At 37.4% G+C, this 19,687-nt stretch overlaps 2 protein-coding genes and 1 non-coding gene across 3 annotated transcripts; 1 reads left to right on the plus strand and 2 right to left on the minus strand.

Moving 5' to 3' along the window:
• Positions 1-1,556: 1,556 nt before the first annotated feature.
• mtif3 (mitochondrial translational initiation factor 3) lies at positions 1,557-4,233 on the minus strand. Its single transcript, XM_085373186.1, has 4 exons — positions 4,172-4,233; positions 3,077-3,545; positions 2,441-2,592; positions 1,557-1,829 (listed from the first exon to the last, which is right to left on the minus strand). Exons 2-4 carry the CDS (start codon positions 3,534-3,536, stop codon positions 1,581-1,583), a joined length of 861 nt encoding a protein of 286 aa, XP_085229312.1. The 5' UTR covers positions 3,537-3,545; positions 4,172-4,233; the 3' UTR covers positions 1,557-1,580.
• A 1,751-nt stretch (positions 4,234-5,984) lies between these two features.
• On the minus strand, positions 5,985-6,057 carry trnav-uac (transfer RNA valine (anticodon UAC)). Its single transcript has one exon. It is a non-coding gene; the product is annotated as a tRNA-Val (tRNA).
• Positions 6,058-10,005: 3,948 nt separating this feature from the next.
• On the plus strand, positions 10,006-19,541 carry LOC146617376 (adhesion G protein-coupled receptor G2-like). The gene is made up of 17 exons (XM_085373002.1): positions 10,006-10,063; positions 10,279-10,473; positions 11,022-11,069; positions 11,174-11,329; positions 11,481-11,519; positions 11,678-11,758; positions 11,987-12,140; positions 12,648-12,810; positions 13,200-13,334; positions 13,409-13,519; positions 13,616-13,652; positions 15,372-15,472; positions 15,845-15,966; positions 18,333-18,601; positions 18,709-18,811; positions 18,901-19,184; positions 19,399-19,541. Exons 1-17 carry the CDS (start codon positions 10,006-10,008, stop codon positions 19,539-19,541), a joined length of 2,199 nt encoding a protein of 732 aa, XP_085229128.1.
• The last annotated feature ends 146 nt before the right edge of the window (positions 19,542-19,687 follow it).

Consider the following 19,687-nt stretch of genomic DNA (forward strand, 5'->3'; position numbering starts at 1 on the left):
TTGATAAGAATATGTTCTATCTTGATTAAAAACGTCATAAATAAAATGTACACCTTTTACTCTATGACAGATTCATCAGTTTATAAGTCTGGTATTACCATGTAGTATGTTCCTATCTGAGCTGTGAACATCTTAGAAAACTTTTACACTACATCCTGAGAGACCAACCTGATGTACACTGTGTCAACGATTTCCACATATTTTTTTCTCTCTCTCTCTCTATATATATATATATATATACACATATATATATACATATGTGTGTGTATATGTGTATATATATATATACATATATATATATATATATATATATACATACATATATATATATATATATATATATTCCAGCGATAACTACAAATGTTAGGTGAAAATTGCAGGCAGTGGTTTCAGTGGACACTTTTCAGTAACATGGGCCTGTGTCATGTTAACACAGACCAGTTATATCCCATTTTTTAACACTATTCTCGTCTGACAACAAACACTGTCTGCACGCTGCCATCTCTCAAACATAAAATAACCATTTCTTGGTTAAACAAAAGCAACGTTGACTTACTGCACTACCGTGTGGTAGAAACAGGTACAACTGGACCTCAGTTTGATTTCAGCTGATCTCACTTCAATATAGATTTTGGACATGAAGTCATTTCTTCACGTCGTGTTGATGGTTTTAGTGAGTTTTTGCGAATTTAAAATGACTTTTAAACTCAGACATTTACAAAAAGTAATTTCAAGTTCCCGTCATAGCTTCACAATAAGAAAACATTGAAGACATGTTGATTTGCTCAAGAAGATCTTATAAATGAATCCAGATGCAGATTCATCCCGTATCTGGAACGCTACAGTGTACACATAACTTTAAGTCAAAACCTGCACGTTTCAGCCTCTCAAAAATGCCCTTAATCCATTTATTCATAATTAGAAAACAGCCTTCCCCCTCACATGGAGGCCAACAAATAAGATGTATAATTGTTTTTTACTGTTGCATTTCTGCATTTCTCACTGCTTTTATCTGTCTATGTTTGTTTCGCCCTCTGTTCATATTGCTTAATCTTGCTTTTATTGCAAGTGTTTCTTGCTGTATTAGGTCTTTCATTTTTATTGTTTAATTCATACACATTTTCTCCTATTTTAAGTCTTGTGTTTACCTTGTTGTTACCTTGTGTTTAAAGCTATGTTTTATCTGTTTTGAATCGTTTTGTGTCTCTTTTTGATGTCTTTTTTGTCACTTTTGTGTTTATTTTACATGTGCTTCTAGTCATTTTGCCTTTTGGTGGCTGCCTACATGAAATATTTTGTGTATGTCTACATTTTGTGCGTTTGTATCTCATTATGTTTCACTGTTATTTTGTTGTTTGCAGTTTTCTGTACAGTCATTTTGTGGCTCTGTTAAGCAATTTTGCGTTTGTGTTTGTGTCTACTTGGCCAAAGGTTACATGACAGCCTGGTCTTGTATCCCGTGGGACCTCCATGCCCTGGGTTATAAACTTTTAAACTACAAAGTCTGATTGACGAAACAAGTTGTGGCACTAGGCACAGACTCCAACTTGCTTTTGTGAAAAAGTTTTATTTCTGTCACATCAGTGCTGTGTGGACCCTTGTGTTGTGTCCGTGCTGCCAACAGGAGACGTTTCACTCTGAGCGGCCTCTGAAGTGGAGTTGGCAGGCTGTGCTTCTGCAGCCTTGTTCTTTCCTTTTTGTGACAGTTCCTTTGCTGAAGGCGGTCGGAGGATGCACACGGCTGCTTGGCCATCACGTATCACTTTTGGCCTTGAGACAAATCCCACCATTACTTCCATTTGTTCCACGATTTGCTCCAGAGTGGCATCCTGTGGAAAGAAAACACAAAGATGTTTCTGCATAAAAAGCTTTTAAGGAAGAAAAAAAAAAAACCTAAATGCGAAAGTAATTTTTACTGAAATATGAGCAATACTGAGTTTTTACTGAGGATTTTACTTACTCATATTTTACTTTAATTTTTTTTGCTATAAACAGCCCTAAATTGCTGTGCAAAGTTTTGTTTAAGTAATTAAGCAAGACCTACATCTAAATATTTCTGAACCAATAACAGGGATTTAAAAAAAATACATTAGCTTATTGCTAAATAAGCTCCTTACTGTATTTGAAACGACACAGGGGACTTCTCTGAGAAGCCAGAAATTAATCAAGCAAAACAATTAATCTCTAAAACTAATTTTTTTGTTCATCAATACAATTGAATAATTGTAATTTGGCATCTTAATCAAAATAATAGCGTGCTTTGCCCATTTCTCTGCTTTTTTGTGAAATAATGAATTTGAAAATTGACATAGTGGTGGATTAACCACTGCAACCATATATGTATATACATTTGTTATGTTATATTAGTCACAACTCAGACCCTTACTGAATAAAAGAATAATCAAGGAATTTGCTCAGGTTTATAGGCGTTCTTCCTCACCAGGTTAACTGCAGATTCACGACGCACTGCCCGCAGAGTGATCTTCACATGGTGTTTCTTTTCCAGCCAGCTCTCCACCTGCTTCAGCTTTGTGGTGAGGTCATGAGACGCTATGCCACCTGAAAAGCTGAGCTCCTTCACCTGCACAGGAACTGGAGCAAAAAAACAACTATTTTTGGACTTACAGCTGCTTGTCAACCTGTCACCCCAAAAGTGCTTTTCTAAAGTCTATGACAATTTCAAGCAAAGAGCATGACTTTGGTGTAATGTAACTCTTTATTTCTTGAACCGTCCTTAAACTGACCTAGGTAATGCCTCTTTTCTCATTTCTCAGTTTGTACATCCCCAGTTCCTTTCCTCACATCCTCTCCTGGAGCCTTATTTCCCCAGCGAGGACAAAGAAGGAATGCAAGTAGAGAGAACTGGCTGTGTGCCATGCCTCGTTAATATGTTCAAGGTGAAAACACTTCTGCAAAGGATACACCTGAGCATCCTCAATTATAGCTCCTCTGCCTTACCTCCCCTGTCCTCTGTCCTTCATATACAGTTTAGGAACTGAGATATCCTTCAACATAATGTCTGGGTTGAAGGCAGTAGGATAGAGAGGAATGAGAAAAGCATCTGGTAACCATCTACCTGCTTTCGCTTTCTTCTTCTCCCGCATTTTTAGTTGCTCCTCGTGGATCTGTTTGCCGCTCATCAACTGGTAGACTGGTGGGTCTTTGTGCTCACTGAGTAGCACTAACTTGAGACCCTCCTCATCCATCATTCTGATGACATCTGCACGGTGCATGACGCCCAGGTTCTCACCAGCTGCACTTATCACCTGTATCTGACGCTCAGGGATCTTACGGCCGATGCTGCTGATCGAGGCATTTGCTCGGGGATCTTGCTTTTTCTTCTTTGGCGTGGCTGGAGTTTGTTCTGTATTGTGTACTTCAGTGGAGAAAGCAGACTGTCTCCAAGAGGCAGCGATGATATTACATCTTTTGCTGCATATTGTAAATCTTAAGGCTGGTGGCGTATACACGGGACTCCCACCACACACCGTTCTCACTGCATGGCTTAGCACCCATCTTACACAGCCTGCAGACATATCCTAAACCTTAAGAAAAAAATGATGAGATTATTCGACAGTGCATTCACAATTTAAGAACTAATATCACAAAGCTCAACATCAAACACAATTTAGACATCAATAATTGTCTTTCAAGCGAAAAAAACAGTTTAATTATCCAGTTTTCATAATCGAGCCAGCCTCCATTCGAAAATAGTCGAATTTAATTTTCTTTGCTTGTTTTACTTTTACTTGTTACTGAACAAACCACACAAGTTACGAGTAAAAACACTTTCGGGGTCCCATCTGTCATTCGGGACACATCAGCTTTGTTTCATCGCTTGACTTTGGGCATTTTACACTGGGACAATGGATAGTCTGGCAAACTGGAATGCGATGGTAGCTAGAAAACCTTGATTATTTGCGAAGTATATAAGAGTGAATGTCTTTTAATGAGTGTGAAATTAGCACATAAGTGTCTGGAGTGTTACAGTTCACAGAGAAAAGGAATGCACTTCGGGTTGGTTGTCATTAAGTGTCCTAGACAGAGCAGTTTGTCTGTGGAGCCAGCGGGTTACAAACATCAATGCATGCATTAATTAGAGAAGCGCAAGAATCCAGACAGAAACTAAACCTCCCCGTTTTATCTCCTGCAGTGCGTTTTTGCTACTCACTCGTGTCAGTGCCGTTTATTATTGCTCTCCGCATCAGGGTGACTACTGTAACTCCTTCCGCCATGCACTTCTTCGTTTACTTTGTTTCAAATAACCCCTATACTGCCCTCATGAGGAAAACCTAGGACACTACACTCACTGGACAAATCCTTGCTAACGCCGATGTTTCTATTTCTTTTGTTTTTGTAATGTCTAATAGCTTTGCTTATGTTGGTAAATGCACTGTAGTGAACTGGATTTATGAGGCTGTTGCACCTTCTCCCTTTTTGACAGATTACAGGGGGAAAAGTCACAACATTAACAACAGTTTAAATTCCTACAATCACCTTTTGGCAAATACTTTTTTGGCAGCTGATCATTTTCCATGATGTGACTCTCCCGTTCCACTGCATCCTAAAGGTGCTCTATTGGAATGAAATCTGGTGGTTATGGAGGCCATCTGAGTACAGTGAACCCTCAGTCATGTTCAAGAAACCATTGTGAGAATACTGAAACCTTGCAATATGCTGGATGCAGTCATTAGAAGATGGTTACAGTGTGGTCACAAAGAGATGGACATGGTTAGCAACAATACCCAAGGTCGGCTGTGGTGTTTAAAGAATGCTTGATTGGTACTAAGGGCCCTTTAGTGTGCCAAGAAAATGTTCCCCACACACTACACGACCGGCTGCTGTAGCCTGTCTGTTTTTGGTGTGATGTGTTGTATGTTCAAAGATGCTCTTCTGCTGCAACCAGTGGTTAATTCAGTTACTGCTGCCTTCCTATCAAATCAAAGTGATTTTTATTTTCTTCTGCAAATCAGTAAATCTAAATATAGTTTTAATTGTATATGAGAAAATATTTTTGTGACGTTATGTGCTAAGTTGAAGGCATTGTATACGTTTTTGTTGTTCAAATTTAGATTATGAGGAAATGATTAAGACGTAAATCTAAGAGGGTAGGGCTAAATAAGTATATACTTCTGCCTACAACTTTTCAACTACAACTGCATGGAATTATATTATGAAATGTTGGTGAACGTATATGTTTGAAATAAAAATGAACTGAACTGAGCTCTGTTAGAAATCCTAGCAGATCAACAGTTTCTGGAATAATCTGACCAGCCTGTCTGGGACCAACAGCCATGCCATGTTTGAAGTCACTTAAATCACCTTTGTTTCCCAATCTGATGCTCAGTTCGATTCAGTGTTAGACTTTCTGCCACCATCTACTAGAGGCTGACTAAAGTGTGCAACCAGTCTAAGGAGTGTGATTATAGTTTTTGTGAATTTATATGTGACTTGGCAGTAACAGATGTATGCCTGTGTGATGCACTCATGCAGTCTATGGATGCAGTTTGCTAATAAAGCTTGCCAGTTTTAGAACTCAAACATGGACCACATTAAAAAAAAATTGCCCTTGCTTTCAGGTAAAATCAATCCAAATTTACTTAAAACTGCTTTTTTTAAAAAAAAAAATTGCCAACAGGGGACGAGTCCTGTGGTTATAAAAGACTAAAGAGAAAATGGCCTTTGGCTCATTTGCTTTGTGATAAGAGTAAACACCTTTGCTGATAAGCTTATAGGCTCAAATACTAGTGTCAAGTTTTACTGATTAAAACATGGTATTCATTTTATTATTGGTCCTCATTATTGATAGAGAGGCGGTTACAAATACAAATTTTTATTTGTCACTTACACAGTACAACATATAGCGAAATGCTTCTGTCCTGAACTGCAGGCAGGCTGCGCCTCTCCAGGGCTGGTTTTTAGCATGGTGGGAATTGAACAGGCGTGTATCTTACCACTACACTGTCCAGCTGCTATAAAGTAAGTGGTTCCACTGGGGGTTGAACCCAGGACCTTCTGCGTGTAAAGCAGACATGATAACCGCTACACTATGGAACCAGAAGAATACATCTTCCCTTCATCGCTCATCCGCATTCTACTGTGCATGCATGGAATAATATGTCTTTTATTTAGTGTAATAACATTTTCATATCTGTCCATGTGAGTGTTTGCAAGAGTCTTCTAGCTTATATTTGCTCTTTTCAGTCATTTTGATGTTTATCTATTAATGCAAGAAAAAGCGTTGCTTTGTAGCTGCTGATAAACGCTCCTCTGTGTGTGGCATAGAGGGGGATTTGGCTAAACATTGACTACATGTGTGCTGTTTTGTGCTGGACAGGAAGTGTTCGGTGTGCTTCCAAGAGCTTATGTGCTCAACAGGTACATACTTTGCCTGTTATTTGTTTATGTGTCACTGTTGGTATACGAAGAGTTGCGTGCCACACTATTTCTTGACTGGAAAAAGTCACTCCGTGGACTGTTAATACCAGGTTACACTAACCTGACTGGAGACAGTGCACAGATAATGTGAGGTTTTCATCATCCAGACTAATACTGAGACCCTGAGGCTTTTAGTGAGCGTGGGAACTGAAACATAAACTCATAAATCTAAAAGTTAACATGTTTATTTCAGACAGCACAGGCAACTGGTAAGCAAAGAAAATGCAAACTAATTCCAGCTCAACCACAACAGCATGCAAATATTGTTACCAAGAAAAAACAAAATACAAAATGTAAATGATTTTGTGTATATAAGATAGTACTATAAATACATCAGCAGCAAGAGCTTATCAGCAAGCAGCCCCTATGGGCCCCTTTTTTAGAAGAAAGCAGAAATGGAAATAACTGGCATGCATGTGGGAATTGCCAGACAGTCAAATTCCCAGTCACACTGACTACAATAACAGCAGTAACTTCAAATGTTGAGAAAGAGAGTTTCAAAATTAAATTCAATGGAATACCTTCAGGTTATTTGTGCAAATATGAAATGTCTGCCTTTTTTGGAAAGCCAACAAAATTCCAACAATGTTTTTCCAAGAAATTCTTTCATTCTCAGGATGCTTTAAATACTGTTTGGCAGATGTGTGCCTTACAAGAGTCATCTTCTAACTTCTAAGGCTGTATAACATGAGTGTTGGGCTCTTAGTCACATCACTGAGGGTCGTTATTGCTCCATCCACTGCCGGTTCAGATAGAGGGGGAGGAGGTGGAGGTGGTCAACAAGTACAAGTACCTCGGGCTGTGGGTGGACAATGAACTGGACTGGTCATGCAACACAGAGCACCTGTATAAAAAAGCCCAAAGCCGACTGTACTTCCTCAGGAGGCTGAGGTCTTTTAACATCTGCAGGAAGCTCCTGAGGATGTTTTACCAGTCAGTGGTTGCTGGAGTACTTTTCTATGCTGTGGTGTGCTGGGGGAGCAGCACAGCAAAGAAGGACTCATCCAGGCTGGAGAAACTGATCAGGAAGGCTAACTCTGTGGTCGGCATGAAGCTGGACACTCTGGTGACAGTGGCAGAGAAAAGGACACTAAAAAAGCTGCTGGACATTATGAACAATGCTGGGCATCCTCTGCACACGGCCATTAACAACCAGAAGAGTCTGTTCAGTGACAGGTTGCTTCTCCCCAAGACAAGAACTAACAGACTTAAAAACTCCTTTGTCCCACACGCCATCAAACTGTTTAACTCCTCTCTGGAGGGGAGAGGGAGGGGAGACAGGAGGACAAAGGAGGGGGGAACAACTAAGCTGTAGTGCCTCTTCACCTCACTGTACAATACCTTTTGTGCAATACTTTTTGTTAATAGTCAATGGTGCAATAGACCTCAATACTTGAAATGTGCAATTCACTTGTATTTTTATTTTTATTCCTATTTATTCTATTTATCCCCTTCATATATTTTATTTATATATGTCTCTGTATTTATATATATATATATATATGTGTGTGTGTATATATACAGTATATATAATATTCTGTAACTCTGTAACTTTTGTTGGTGCTGTGCTTTTGGAAACCGAATTTCCGAGAGGAACCCACCCGAGGGATTAATAAAGTTTTATCTTATCTTATCTTATCTTATCTTATCTTATCTTATCTTATTAACAGCACAGATTTCTTCTATCTTCCACTGATGCTGTTGAAGTGGTTTTCTACCCTCCCCCGATCTATACCTCCATCACAGTTTCATCATGGAAGTCTACAGAGTGAAATCTTATATACACTGTGACTTTATAACTGATGGGTAGTTGATTAATGATGTCACATTAGGAAGCTGTTACATTTCAAGACAAGTTGCAGCCAACCCCAATTTGAGGTGCCACAGCAAACGATCTCCACACTTTGTTAAAGAATATAGTTGATCTTCTGATTTTTAAATGGCACGGCCAATAAAATGCTACAAATCTGAGCACATTTTCCCTTGGTCATTATGAGATAGCCGTCACAATTCATCCAGCTGTTTCTGTCAGCAGTCACATCATCATCATTATGCCCGTACCGTAACATTACGGCAAAATTTATATGCACCACAAATGAAGATGATGCAATACATACATACATGTATACATATACAGGTGCAGTATATTTTGGATCATGGACTATTACTTTCCTGCTGTATACTTTTCTTATCATCCTAGGGCGAGTTAATCTTCGTTTTCTTTTCAAAACTAGACAGATGCTTTCTAATCAGTGATTTGTACCTCACTGTAAAATCACAGTATGTACATTCATGAAGGTGTCTGCAGATTATAGTTAGCTATAGATTATAGATTATAGTTTATAGATTATAGATTATAGTTTATCGTCATAGTTAGAGTAATTATAATCCTGAAATTTTGACTTTCTCTCTGATAGGTTTGTTGTGGTTTTTCAGCCTAATGATGGTCTTTAAAAAAAAAGTTTAATAGTTAAAAATTAGCTCCAGATATTTTAACTGCTTCATTTGTAATGAAATGACAAGGAAACTGAGCTCGCGTGGCCATAAAACCACTTATTACTTTTGAGCCGCACTGAAAATAAGAGGAAATATATAAAAATGGCTGTAATTCATTAACAGTTAATGAAATACTTTTGTCAGACCTTTATAATTACGGGCAAAAATCAGGGCTTTGATCACATCCTAAATGTTCTCTGTGGTGGTGTCCAGTGGCCAAATATTTAGCCCAAAGAATTTGGACTACATATTGCAATATTCATATAGTTGTGTCAATAAATGTGGTTTACTGAGCAAAACAGGTCAAATCTTTCATTTTCCACCCACTGTGATACTGATTTTAATGTCACACCTTTGAAAACGTGGGAGGTTGTTTGTGACGCAGACTTGTTTCCAAAAATATAGATTGACACTGAAACTGATAACCTCCACTTTGTTGTTAAAGGCCATAGTCGGGTCTTTACTCCAAGTTTTAATTTAGCTCATTGTAGTTTTTTGTGAATAACATTATTTATGTTTCCATTAAACTTGGCAACACAGATAGCATCTGAGCTGTTAAATAATATGAACATATTTCATCTGCTTGAAATGATGAGAAATGATCACTTATGAGAGTTTTAGGAAACAAATCCTCCTGAAAGGTTACGCTTTTAACACGTCTTCAATGGAAAAATGATGCTGTATGCACAACATGATAACAGCCAGTGTGCAGCTCACAAAATTAGACCTGGATCCTCATCCAAGCACATCACAGTTCCTATGCCTGCTTTGCATAGCACACTCAAGTCTGATGACATATTCAGAAACTGAATTTGCAAGACAAAATTTGTGCAGTGGGTATCTACCCAAAGTTTGACAACAAGTGCACATTGCCAGAGGTTCAGTTCCTCTCCAGGTGCTCTGCTGACTAATGATTTGACTTCAGCCAGAGAAAGGTAAAAAATGAAATGCTTGGGGCATCTTTGGCTGAAAGTTCCTTTTTAAAAATGGCTTTTGAACAATACTTGGTATATGTTAACTGCAGGACTGAATGAGTCACACATCCTGACTCACATCACATCCCATCCAAACATGACTCGGCTCAGTTGGACTGCTTTGGTTTTGTTATTGAGCATTTTGCAGGGTCCAGGTGAGTACATGAATTCTGCTGAATCTTTACAGGACATTTGTTATCTTAGCTAAACGTTCAGCAAGTGCTAGTGTATCACAATTCATTTTTCTTTAAATGAATTATACTTTTGAAACAAGATGACCAAAAATTTTGAATATCACAAGTTCAACTATGGTAGCTATAATGTCAGTGTTAACTAAATCGATAAAAATATTTGTCAATTTTTATTTCAGGGTCATCCAATTCTGGACATGACTGTTCAAGAAATGGAAATTCCAATAAAAATAATTTCAAGAAATGTTCAAGAAATGGAAATTCCAATAAAAATAATTTCATGGATATCAGAAACTGTTTCAAGCAGAACAAAAGTTTTGTTGTTGTCGATAGTTTCTATGGCAATATCAATGCAACAAACTACTGGGGACAGAGTAAGTCAAATACACGTTTCAGTTACAACTGCTTCTCATTTTTCACAAGTTGCGATGAAATGAGATTCTCTGTTTTTGCAATCACCGTCCAACAAAGAGGAAGTTAAACAAAAGCCAAAGATTTGACCTGTTGAAATTAATTGGACTGGGATTGAGATTTCTGGGAACTTTGATTGGAAATGCAACATATAACGAACATTTCGGTTTGACATTTTAATATGAGACCTGGTTCGACAAGACTTTATGGAGATTAATTCATTTAAAGGAGCCTTTTGATGTGTTATAATCAGGTAACTTGAACAGGTTACTTAAGCATGTTGGGACAAACTCCAAGTTTAGATAAACATGAAGTGCAACACATTTACATGGATGTTTTGTCCTGTGTGAGATGCCTCATCCCTGTAAATGCACTTTATTTAGACCTTGTTAAAATGTCAATCCAATAAAATTCTGAAAATGTTTTTTTTTCTAGATATTGATTTATAGTTGTTAAGGCATGTAAAAGATTTAAATGTATTAAAAACACACACTGTTCTTTGCCTTTACAGCAAAAGTGAATTGCATAGTATTTGTAGAGACAAACGGAATTGAATTGGGTGAGTCCAGCTTAGTTTCATATTGTTTTAGTTGCCAATATTTGACTTTCTAATCAGCATTTTAGCAAATAAAAATGTATCTGTATGTTGTTTTTTAATACCAGAAAATTATACCAGAACAATTCAGGACACTTGGCCAAAAATTAAAAACAATAGCAACATTTTGAAACTTCACATTTCAAAATGGCATATAGATCAACTTGTGCATATGTACGTTCTGTATGGGACATTCTGCAACGACACACAATTGAACTTTCCAGGTAAAACAACTCTTCAGTATTTTATATTTTTGAACTTCTTGTTTTTTCAGCATTGTTAGCAAATTAAAATAAAAAAGATTAAAAAATGATAAAATATGATAAATGATAAAATAAAAAAATATCTAATTAACCAAACATTTTTGTCATCCAGATCGAGGTGAAAACTGTAGCTTCAATACCACAGACACAGGTAAATTCATATCAATGAAAAGATAAAATGCAGAGCTAATAGGAAACATTTAAAAGTTGAAACCTTGAAAATAAGGATTAGAATGCAATGTTAATTTTTTTTCTCCTGCCTTTCTTTCTCTGATTGTGGTGGTAAAATCTGACAAAATAATGCTGAAGAGTTATGTCACATCAGATGTATCAATACAAGCACGGTGTGTAAAAACTCTGCCTATGATAAAGAAGAATGCAGTACCATGGGTAAGTTTAGATAAGTGCAGGCAAGTATCACACTTTCATAATAGTCATTTTTCCTGATGAGTGCACAATGAATCGGACAAATCTTGCCTAACAGAGTCTTTGCATTACGCCATAATTTGATTAAATAAAATTCATATAAGTAAAATGCTGAGAGTAAAATAACACCTTTCTTTATATTTTGTTAAATGTTGAGTTCTTAAGTTTAAACCTAAATTCTCCACCTTCCAGCTCCAAATCTCCAGAATGAATACATAATCGACATAAACTCAACAACCACCAACTGTATAAACTGTAACAATCCAGTGAAAAAGCCTGAGGAGAAAAAAGTACTTAATACAACACTTTCTGAAAAAGGAGGAGAAATTATTCCTGCAAATGCCGCGTAAGACACACTCACTTACCAAATGATATACTGCATGTATTCGTCATTTATTTTCTATTGAGTTATTTAAGAAGATCTATATCTAGAAGATCTAAATCTGAGTTTTCCACTCGGTTTTTCTCATTTTCCACTCACTGTCTAGTTTTGCTTTCACTTGCTACTTAGATTTAGGCACTACTACCTACTGGGCTCAGGATCAGTAAACCTTACTATTGAACTGAAGAGTTGAAAGTGATCTCCATATCTCACTAATACAATTAAACTGTGCGTCACACATTGCTGCCAAAAAACAACTTACGTGTAAGACATTCTAGCAGCTTTGAAAAACTCCTACATTATTTTCCCCAGAAGGAAAATGCTGAAAAGTTTAATTTGGTTTTTGACATTTAACCACCCCCCCCCCCCCCCCCCCCCCCACTGTAAAACATGTTTTTTTAAAAACTGATTTTACGTACAGCATCTTACATTTATAGTATAATATAGAAATGTTCTCACATCTGTCTGCAGTAAACTAATGAATGACATGAGCAACTTGGCCGCCAACATAAATGGATCTTCAGCTGAAATATCTGTAGGAGAAGGAGTCAAAGGAGTTTTGGTGAAAGAAACACATAAAGACGAAGTAGAAGAAGTATTATTTGCTTATCGGTCTCCAAATGACAGCATAAATGTAGGTGGAATTAAATTTATTTTGACTTTTACACGTTCTATTGTTCTGTCCTAGCATTTCCTCCACTAAAATCCCAGCAGTAGCGGGTTCCCAAAATGTCATTGCTTTGATTTAAGATTTACCTAGAAATCATGACACCTACAAACTGGAAGGGGCCTTTGTCCATAATTGCATGTACAATCCTACGACTTCCTTTTTATTATAGATTTTTTTGTGCAATTGAAACAGTTACAGCAACTAAAAACAACAGTTAAGATTATTATGTAGTTATTATAGTATGTTCAAGTTACCGCTTACTTGGGCATCACATTGCAGATTTTTGTGGTATTTTGAGTAAGATCCAGGTAAATATGCACTGAGCCTGACTCTTTCTGTGTTCTTTCCTGCAGATTATAGACAACACAGAAACTTTGAAAACATTTTCAAGAGCCGTTATGCTGCCAAAAGAAGCTTTTGATAAAGCTATCGCTCAAAACGTCAGTATCCTATTTGCAGCTCTTTTCCGATTTATTAATATGGCTAAGGTAAGGGGCTACAGGCTAATTCAAATGTAAAATTTCATGTTCAGTGATGGATTGACCATAAGTTGATTTTTCAGGATGAGAAGAACAGTACTGTTTTAGGGAATGAAGTTTTAGCCATTGAAATGGGAGCTGCTATCGCCAACCTCACAGACAAAATAAACATTGTTTTTACGAATATGACATATGTAAGTGAAAAGTTTGGGTCTTTTGGGTCTTTTTCTCTATTTTGTTTTCCATTTTAAGAGCATAAATTCATTAATTTTCTGTTGATTTGTTTGCAGAGAGGGATACCGTCTTGTCATTCATGGAATGGTCAAGGTAGCTTCTCTGCTTCATTTGCACATTGACATAAGGCATTTACAGTTTTGTGTGTTACATATTATTTATGTATTGCTGAGAAAAGCTGAGCAAAAAGTTTCTTCTCTACATTATTTAAGAGAGAAGTGTTACAGTCTTAAGTGATCAGCTCAATGATGACGCCAGTGAATTCTGAGCCCACTCTCTGTAAAAGTCCAAAATATGTACAGAAAAACACTGTATTTGCTTGTATTGGTAGACACATATTTTCAGGACAATCAACACAATTTTGTAACTCTCGTATTTCAGTAGGAAGCATACACTCATCAGCCATGTCATTAGTTACGCTTTGTCTTGATAATACTGGCTTTGAGCAGTCTTATTTCTTCATGGCATAGATTCCACGAGTCGCTCGACACATTCTCCTGAGATTTTGGTTCGCACTGGCGTCACACAATTGCTACCGATTTTTTGGCTGTTCATCCATGATGTGAATCTCACATCTCATCTCACCACATCCCAAAGGTGCCCTATGGGACTGGGATTTGGTGACTATGGAGTCCATTTGAGTAAAGTGAATTTATTGTCAGAGCCGATCTTCTGCATATATACTCTGACCGGCCTACGTGACATCAACAACAATGCCACATTCAAAGTCACTTAAATGACCTTTCTTCCACATTCTCATGCTCGGTTTCAGGTCATCTCTCTATGCTTAAATGCACTAGATGCCTGCCATGGGACTAGATATTTGCATAAACAAGAATAAAAGGGCATGATTTTTTTTCTATCCCTAACCGAGTAGTTTTTATATCCTAAAGCTAATCAAGTTAGCATTTAATGCTAATTAACAATGTATTATTAATTAATCGTATGGAAAAATATGAAACAACTCCAACCTTTAGTTTTTAAATGTGGAAAATATTAATTGAATGACAATGAACAAAAATCAGTACCGGATGAGACCGAACTAATAAAAAACATGTTTAGGGACATCAAAATAAGGTTGGGAAAGAAGAAGAAGAACACTTTAAGTACAGAAACACAACTTAATAGACTGGAGGTTGTGTCTTCTTTTTTCCAAACTTCTCTGAGACTGGATTTGGTGTTAGATGGTTATAAAAACACAAAACTAACCACATTGCCATGACTTGTCATGACTAAATAAACTCAACATTTCTTTGGTTTTACTGGAATCAGTATCAGACCAGTTTAGCCTGCATTCACAATAATACATGCTGTGGTGAACTTTAAAAAAAAAAAAGCTCATGCAAATGTTTTAACATGGAAAACACTGCGAGAGATAATGAAAACAGAAACCCAGTTTCTGGTGAGTGCCACATCATAGCATGAATAACTAACAAAGTAAAAATCAACAACAGGGTCATGGTTTCCACTGCAAAGGCCACGTATCTGATGGCCAATTTAAAGATTCAGCTGTATCATGGTATCAAGTAAAAATCAGAAAATGGACATAAACTGATCACATTACTTTTATGGTTTTGAAAGTGTGTTTCCTCACAGATGCATGCTAAAAGTTTTTGGTGTGAGTTTTATGGTGCTTTCAATGTGTGGAATTATTTATCAGGAAACAGAAGTTGAAGTTTTATTTTAAACCAGTCTTGAAACCATTTCTCATCAGCAGTACAAATGACACAAGCAGATAAATTCTGACACTTGAGCAAACTGAACTTATGGATGGTTAGGCCGTCATTGTGTTCCTTGTTTTATTTCTCTTAGGAAGTCAACCAAACTGGACGAGTGATGGCTGTGTGACAAATGTAACTAAACATGGCATTACGTGTCAGTGTTCACATTTGACATTCTTCGCTATCTTGATGGTATGTTTTTCTTCTTCTGTAATGATGTACAACCCCACTTCCAAAAAATGGGATGCTGTGTAAACCGTAAATAAAACCAGAATGACGTGATTTATAAATCATTAGTAAACCCACATTTTATTAACAATGTATCACAGAAAACATAAGAAATCTTTAAACTGTTTTGAAATACGAGCTCATTTTGAATTTGACTCTTTAGGCGATAATCAAATTGGTCACAATTTTATGTTGAGGAATATTATTCAGACATTTTCCACAGTTTGTGGACTTAATTTTTTGCCCATTTATCTAATTAGCTACTATTACTGGGGCTGTACTTTCTGTTCGAGGCACTGTTTTCATATGAGATGTGCTTTGCTGTGCTTTTTGCAGACTCCTCTTAATGAAACCATTTCAGATTCTGATTTTAAAAACCTCACAATCATCACCCAAGTTGGCTGTGGACTCTCCATGTTCTTCCTCGCCATAGTCCTCTTCATGCACTTCCTTTCAAGGTAGTAAGTTGGGCTTTTTTTTCCCAATATTGAAGCATTTTAACTATATAATAGTCAGAAAAGAAAAAGTGTGCATTAATACAGATGACAACAGAAGAACAGAATAAGCTTTACAGAGAAAATCTATTGAAAATTAGCTGATATAATAAGTACTGCGCTGTATAGGTCTCTAATACTTATCCCAGGAAGAAGATATAAAATCACTCTAAAAATCTCTGTAAAGAGAGAGACTCAGTAAAGAGAAACTGTAAAATTCATCATCAGAGGTCAAAATCCTTAATTGTGAATAGAAATATTGTTTAGGTTTTAAATAATTTGGACCTTAATATGTAATGTTTATTGCACAAAGGGGTATAAGAGCAAAGTCTTGCTGTTTAAGGGTAAGCAACTAAGTCTTTACCAGATTAATTCACAGCTCTCACTATAACTAGGTGATATATTCCTGAAAAAAACAAAACATGATTGGGATCTTTATGAATAAAATAGAGCAAAATTGTTATTGATGCAATAGCCTCAAACACTGTACAGAATTTTTTTTAAAATCTTGTTTAGAAAGACGTGCTTTTCTGGCAGCTGGTGTGATGAAGCTTCATGTAAATAAGGCTGCTTTCCAGGACAGTGGAACACTGTGATGAGGTGTTATAATGTTTACCACAGGGAAATGAGATTCATCAACAGGGGCCTGATGTTATGTAATGGAAATATCAGCAGTATGTATCAGTGTACATCTTATGCAAATATAATACTTTCCTTACCTGCCATGTTTCCTGGGGTATTTCTAAGTCCTCAGCACACAACCCTCTATGAATGAGCATTGTTTAAAGAAAAGCAGGTGCATGTTACCTGCATCTCTGTAGATGTATGACACACATCGGCTAGCCTACACGGGCACCACCTGCGTTTTTTGCCAGTTGCATAGCATCCCCTCCACCATGACTAATATGTGACATTTTGCGTCATTCTGATACAAGTTAATATTGGTTTCGTGTGGCCGAAGATTTTTTTTTCCCCAGTAAATTCCAGATATAACACTGTTTAGCTGACCATGGCGCAACACACATGCATACACAGAGTTCTCAGTTGCACTTTTAGGTGACGTTTATTTACACACTGTCCAGAGCTGACCGCTCAGTTCTGCTCTGGAGCTCTCTCCTGCTCAGCCCAGCTCTGCTCCGCAGTCCGTTCTCAGTCCATGCTGCTTCTCCCCAGGCCCCAGCAGCTACTGCAAGAGGTTAAACAGATGATAAAAATCAGCTGTGTTGGCCAATCTCCCCTGGCACTGTCCCCTGAACCCTGCTCGTGCAGCTAACCACATCCCACCACACCAGGTTCTTGGGGATCTTTCTGGAAAAGCTGACCAGGCCTTCTTGTTCTTGAATGTAACCAGTGGTTTGCATCTTGTTGTGCTGTGTAGATTCTTGTCTCCATTTCCATTCATGAAGATGTCTCTGGATTGTAGATCTTGACAGTGATCCACGCACCTTCTCAAGAGTGGTCTTTACTTGGTTAGATTTTGTGAAGTGTTCCTCTGCGGTCTTTTGATGTTCCTGAGCTGGGCAGAGTATTGCATCTATTTAAGAAAGCACCAGATTTTAGATTTGCAAACTCCTAACTTTTTTTGCTATCTCCCACATAGGTCTATTGTGTTTTTTCAGCTAAAAAATGGCACGTCTCTCTTATGCTAACATCTCTTTGGCCCTCCTATACAAAATGTTAACATTTAAAAGCTATAAAGTCCAAGGGTTTGAATCAACTTCAGGTATTATGTGTGCTTTACTTGTCATGAAATAACAAGGGAACGGGTTTTATTGGGCAGTGAAACTGATTGTCAGTCAATTTTCAATCTAAAATTTGAGCTTCTGAAAACTTGGGACTTTGTATTAAAATGGCTTAAAAAGGGAAGTTCAACTGTAACTTGAAATGATCGTCTATACTTTTTGTTTGAGGCTATATCACTTTTATCATAATTTCCCTTTAAAACAGTTATTTGTATGTAACATCTCTCCTACTTTTACTGTCTATAACCATGTTTATTTTACTGTATTTGCAATATGGAAATTTGACCTTTTGTGGTTGCTGATATTCAAAACCAAGTTTCTCTCAGAAGCAACTTGCCCTTCACATTTCTTTGACTGAATTTAACAGTTTGTAAAAGACTAAGCAGGCTTTAGTCTTTTACAAACTGTTAAATTCAGCGAATCTCCACATGTGAGAATATTGAATTTGTCAGTTTTTCCCAATTTATATTAATTAAAAATGAAATAATTACCAAAATCAACAAATACCTTGATTGCTAATTATTTAGACCCACAGGGCATTATTATTTCACGCTTTGTTTCCTCTCTGTTAATCATCTCCCCATACAGGCGGATCAAGGCCACTAATGCCACAAAGATCCTCATCAACCTTGTGTGTGCCTTGTTCCTGCTTAACCTCACTTTCCTGGTCAATAACTATGTGGCGAACCTGAACAACAGTGTGGGCTGTAAGATCATGGCGGCTCTAATGCACTATTTTATGCTGGCCACTTTCACCTGGTTTGCTGCGCAGGCCTTCCACCTGTGTCTGAGCCTGTATACAGGAGGGAAAATCGCAATCCATCGCTACATACTGAAAATCGCCATTACCAGCTGGAGTAAGTTTATGTTATAATTAAAAATTGAACATCTATAGACTTCTTGAAAGTTTCACTCTTTCCTTCTTGCTGTTTCACCTGATTTTTTTCCCCATTTATTTTTCCAGTACTGCCTTCAGTTATTGGGATTGTCCTGCTCTGCATTGGGAAATATGGTGAACAAGTCATCAGCTACCAAAACACTGGAAACGCTGCAGATAGAGTGATGATGTGAGCCTGCTACACTATCACGTACCATTACTATTCCATTACATTTCATATTAAATTTCAGAAAAGCTGACTTGTCTTTTCCTTCTAAGGTGTTGGATAACAGACAACAGTGTCCACTTAATCATCAACATAGGCTACTATGCTTTGGTCTTCCTCTTCACTTTTACCACCTTCATCATCATGATGTCCTGGCTCTGTTGTCTCAGGAATGTCAAAGGAGCCAAAGCAAAAGGGGAGCAAAGTAGCATAAACATCTTAAGCGTCATGGGCCTGTGTTTCATGCTGGGCATTACATGGGGCTTTGCTTTCTTTGCCTATGGTGTCTTCCAGGTCCCCGCGCTCTACCTTTTCACCATCCTCAATTCTTTCCAAGGTACTGACAACCAGCAAGCACCTTTCAATCATTCTAAGTCAACCGTGTTGCATAATAACACTCACAGGATAACACTTGATGTTTTTATTGATTAAATTCAGTTTTTAATATTAAAAACTGTGCATATTTATTTGAAAGAACAAAAATATTTCATATTCTTCATGCAAATTGCCTTTTCTCTATACACTACTGACCATGTCTCTCTGCTTGCCAGGTTTTTTCCTGTTCGTCTACTACTACAAAACCTCCCGCATGTTACCTCCAGCCTCTGATGAGAAGTCAAGCAGCGTCAGTAACATCACTGATAAAACCAGTCTAAGCAGCTTTACAAACCCCTACTCGAACTGGCTGAGCTGAAGAAACAGACACACTGAGACTGAAGACCCGTACCGTTAAGTGTAAACTGCTGTAAAACACTCTAATAGTTAATAACACACAGAGTCCCAGTTAGGTTTGTTGATATTGTAAATACATGTTAGAAAATGGCTTTACTGTTAAAGGTC

Source organism: Diplotaxodon limnothrissa, linkage group LG15, assembly GCF_057381915.1.
Source record: "Diplotaxodon limnothrissa isolate DT_005_m linkage group LG15, D_limnothrissa_male_GT1.1, whole genome shotgun sequence".
Classification (NCBI taxonomy): domain Eukaryota; kingdom Metazoa; phylum Chordata; class Actinopteri; order Cichliformes; family Cichlidae; genus Diplotaxodon; species Diplotaxodon limnothrissa.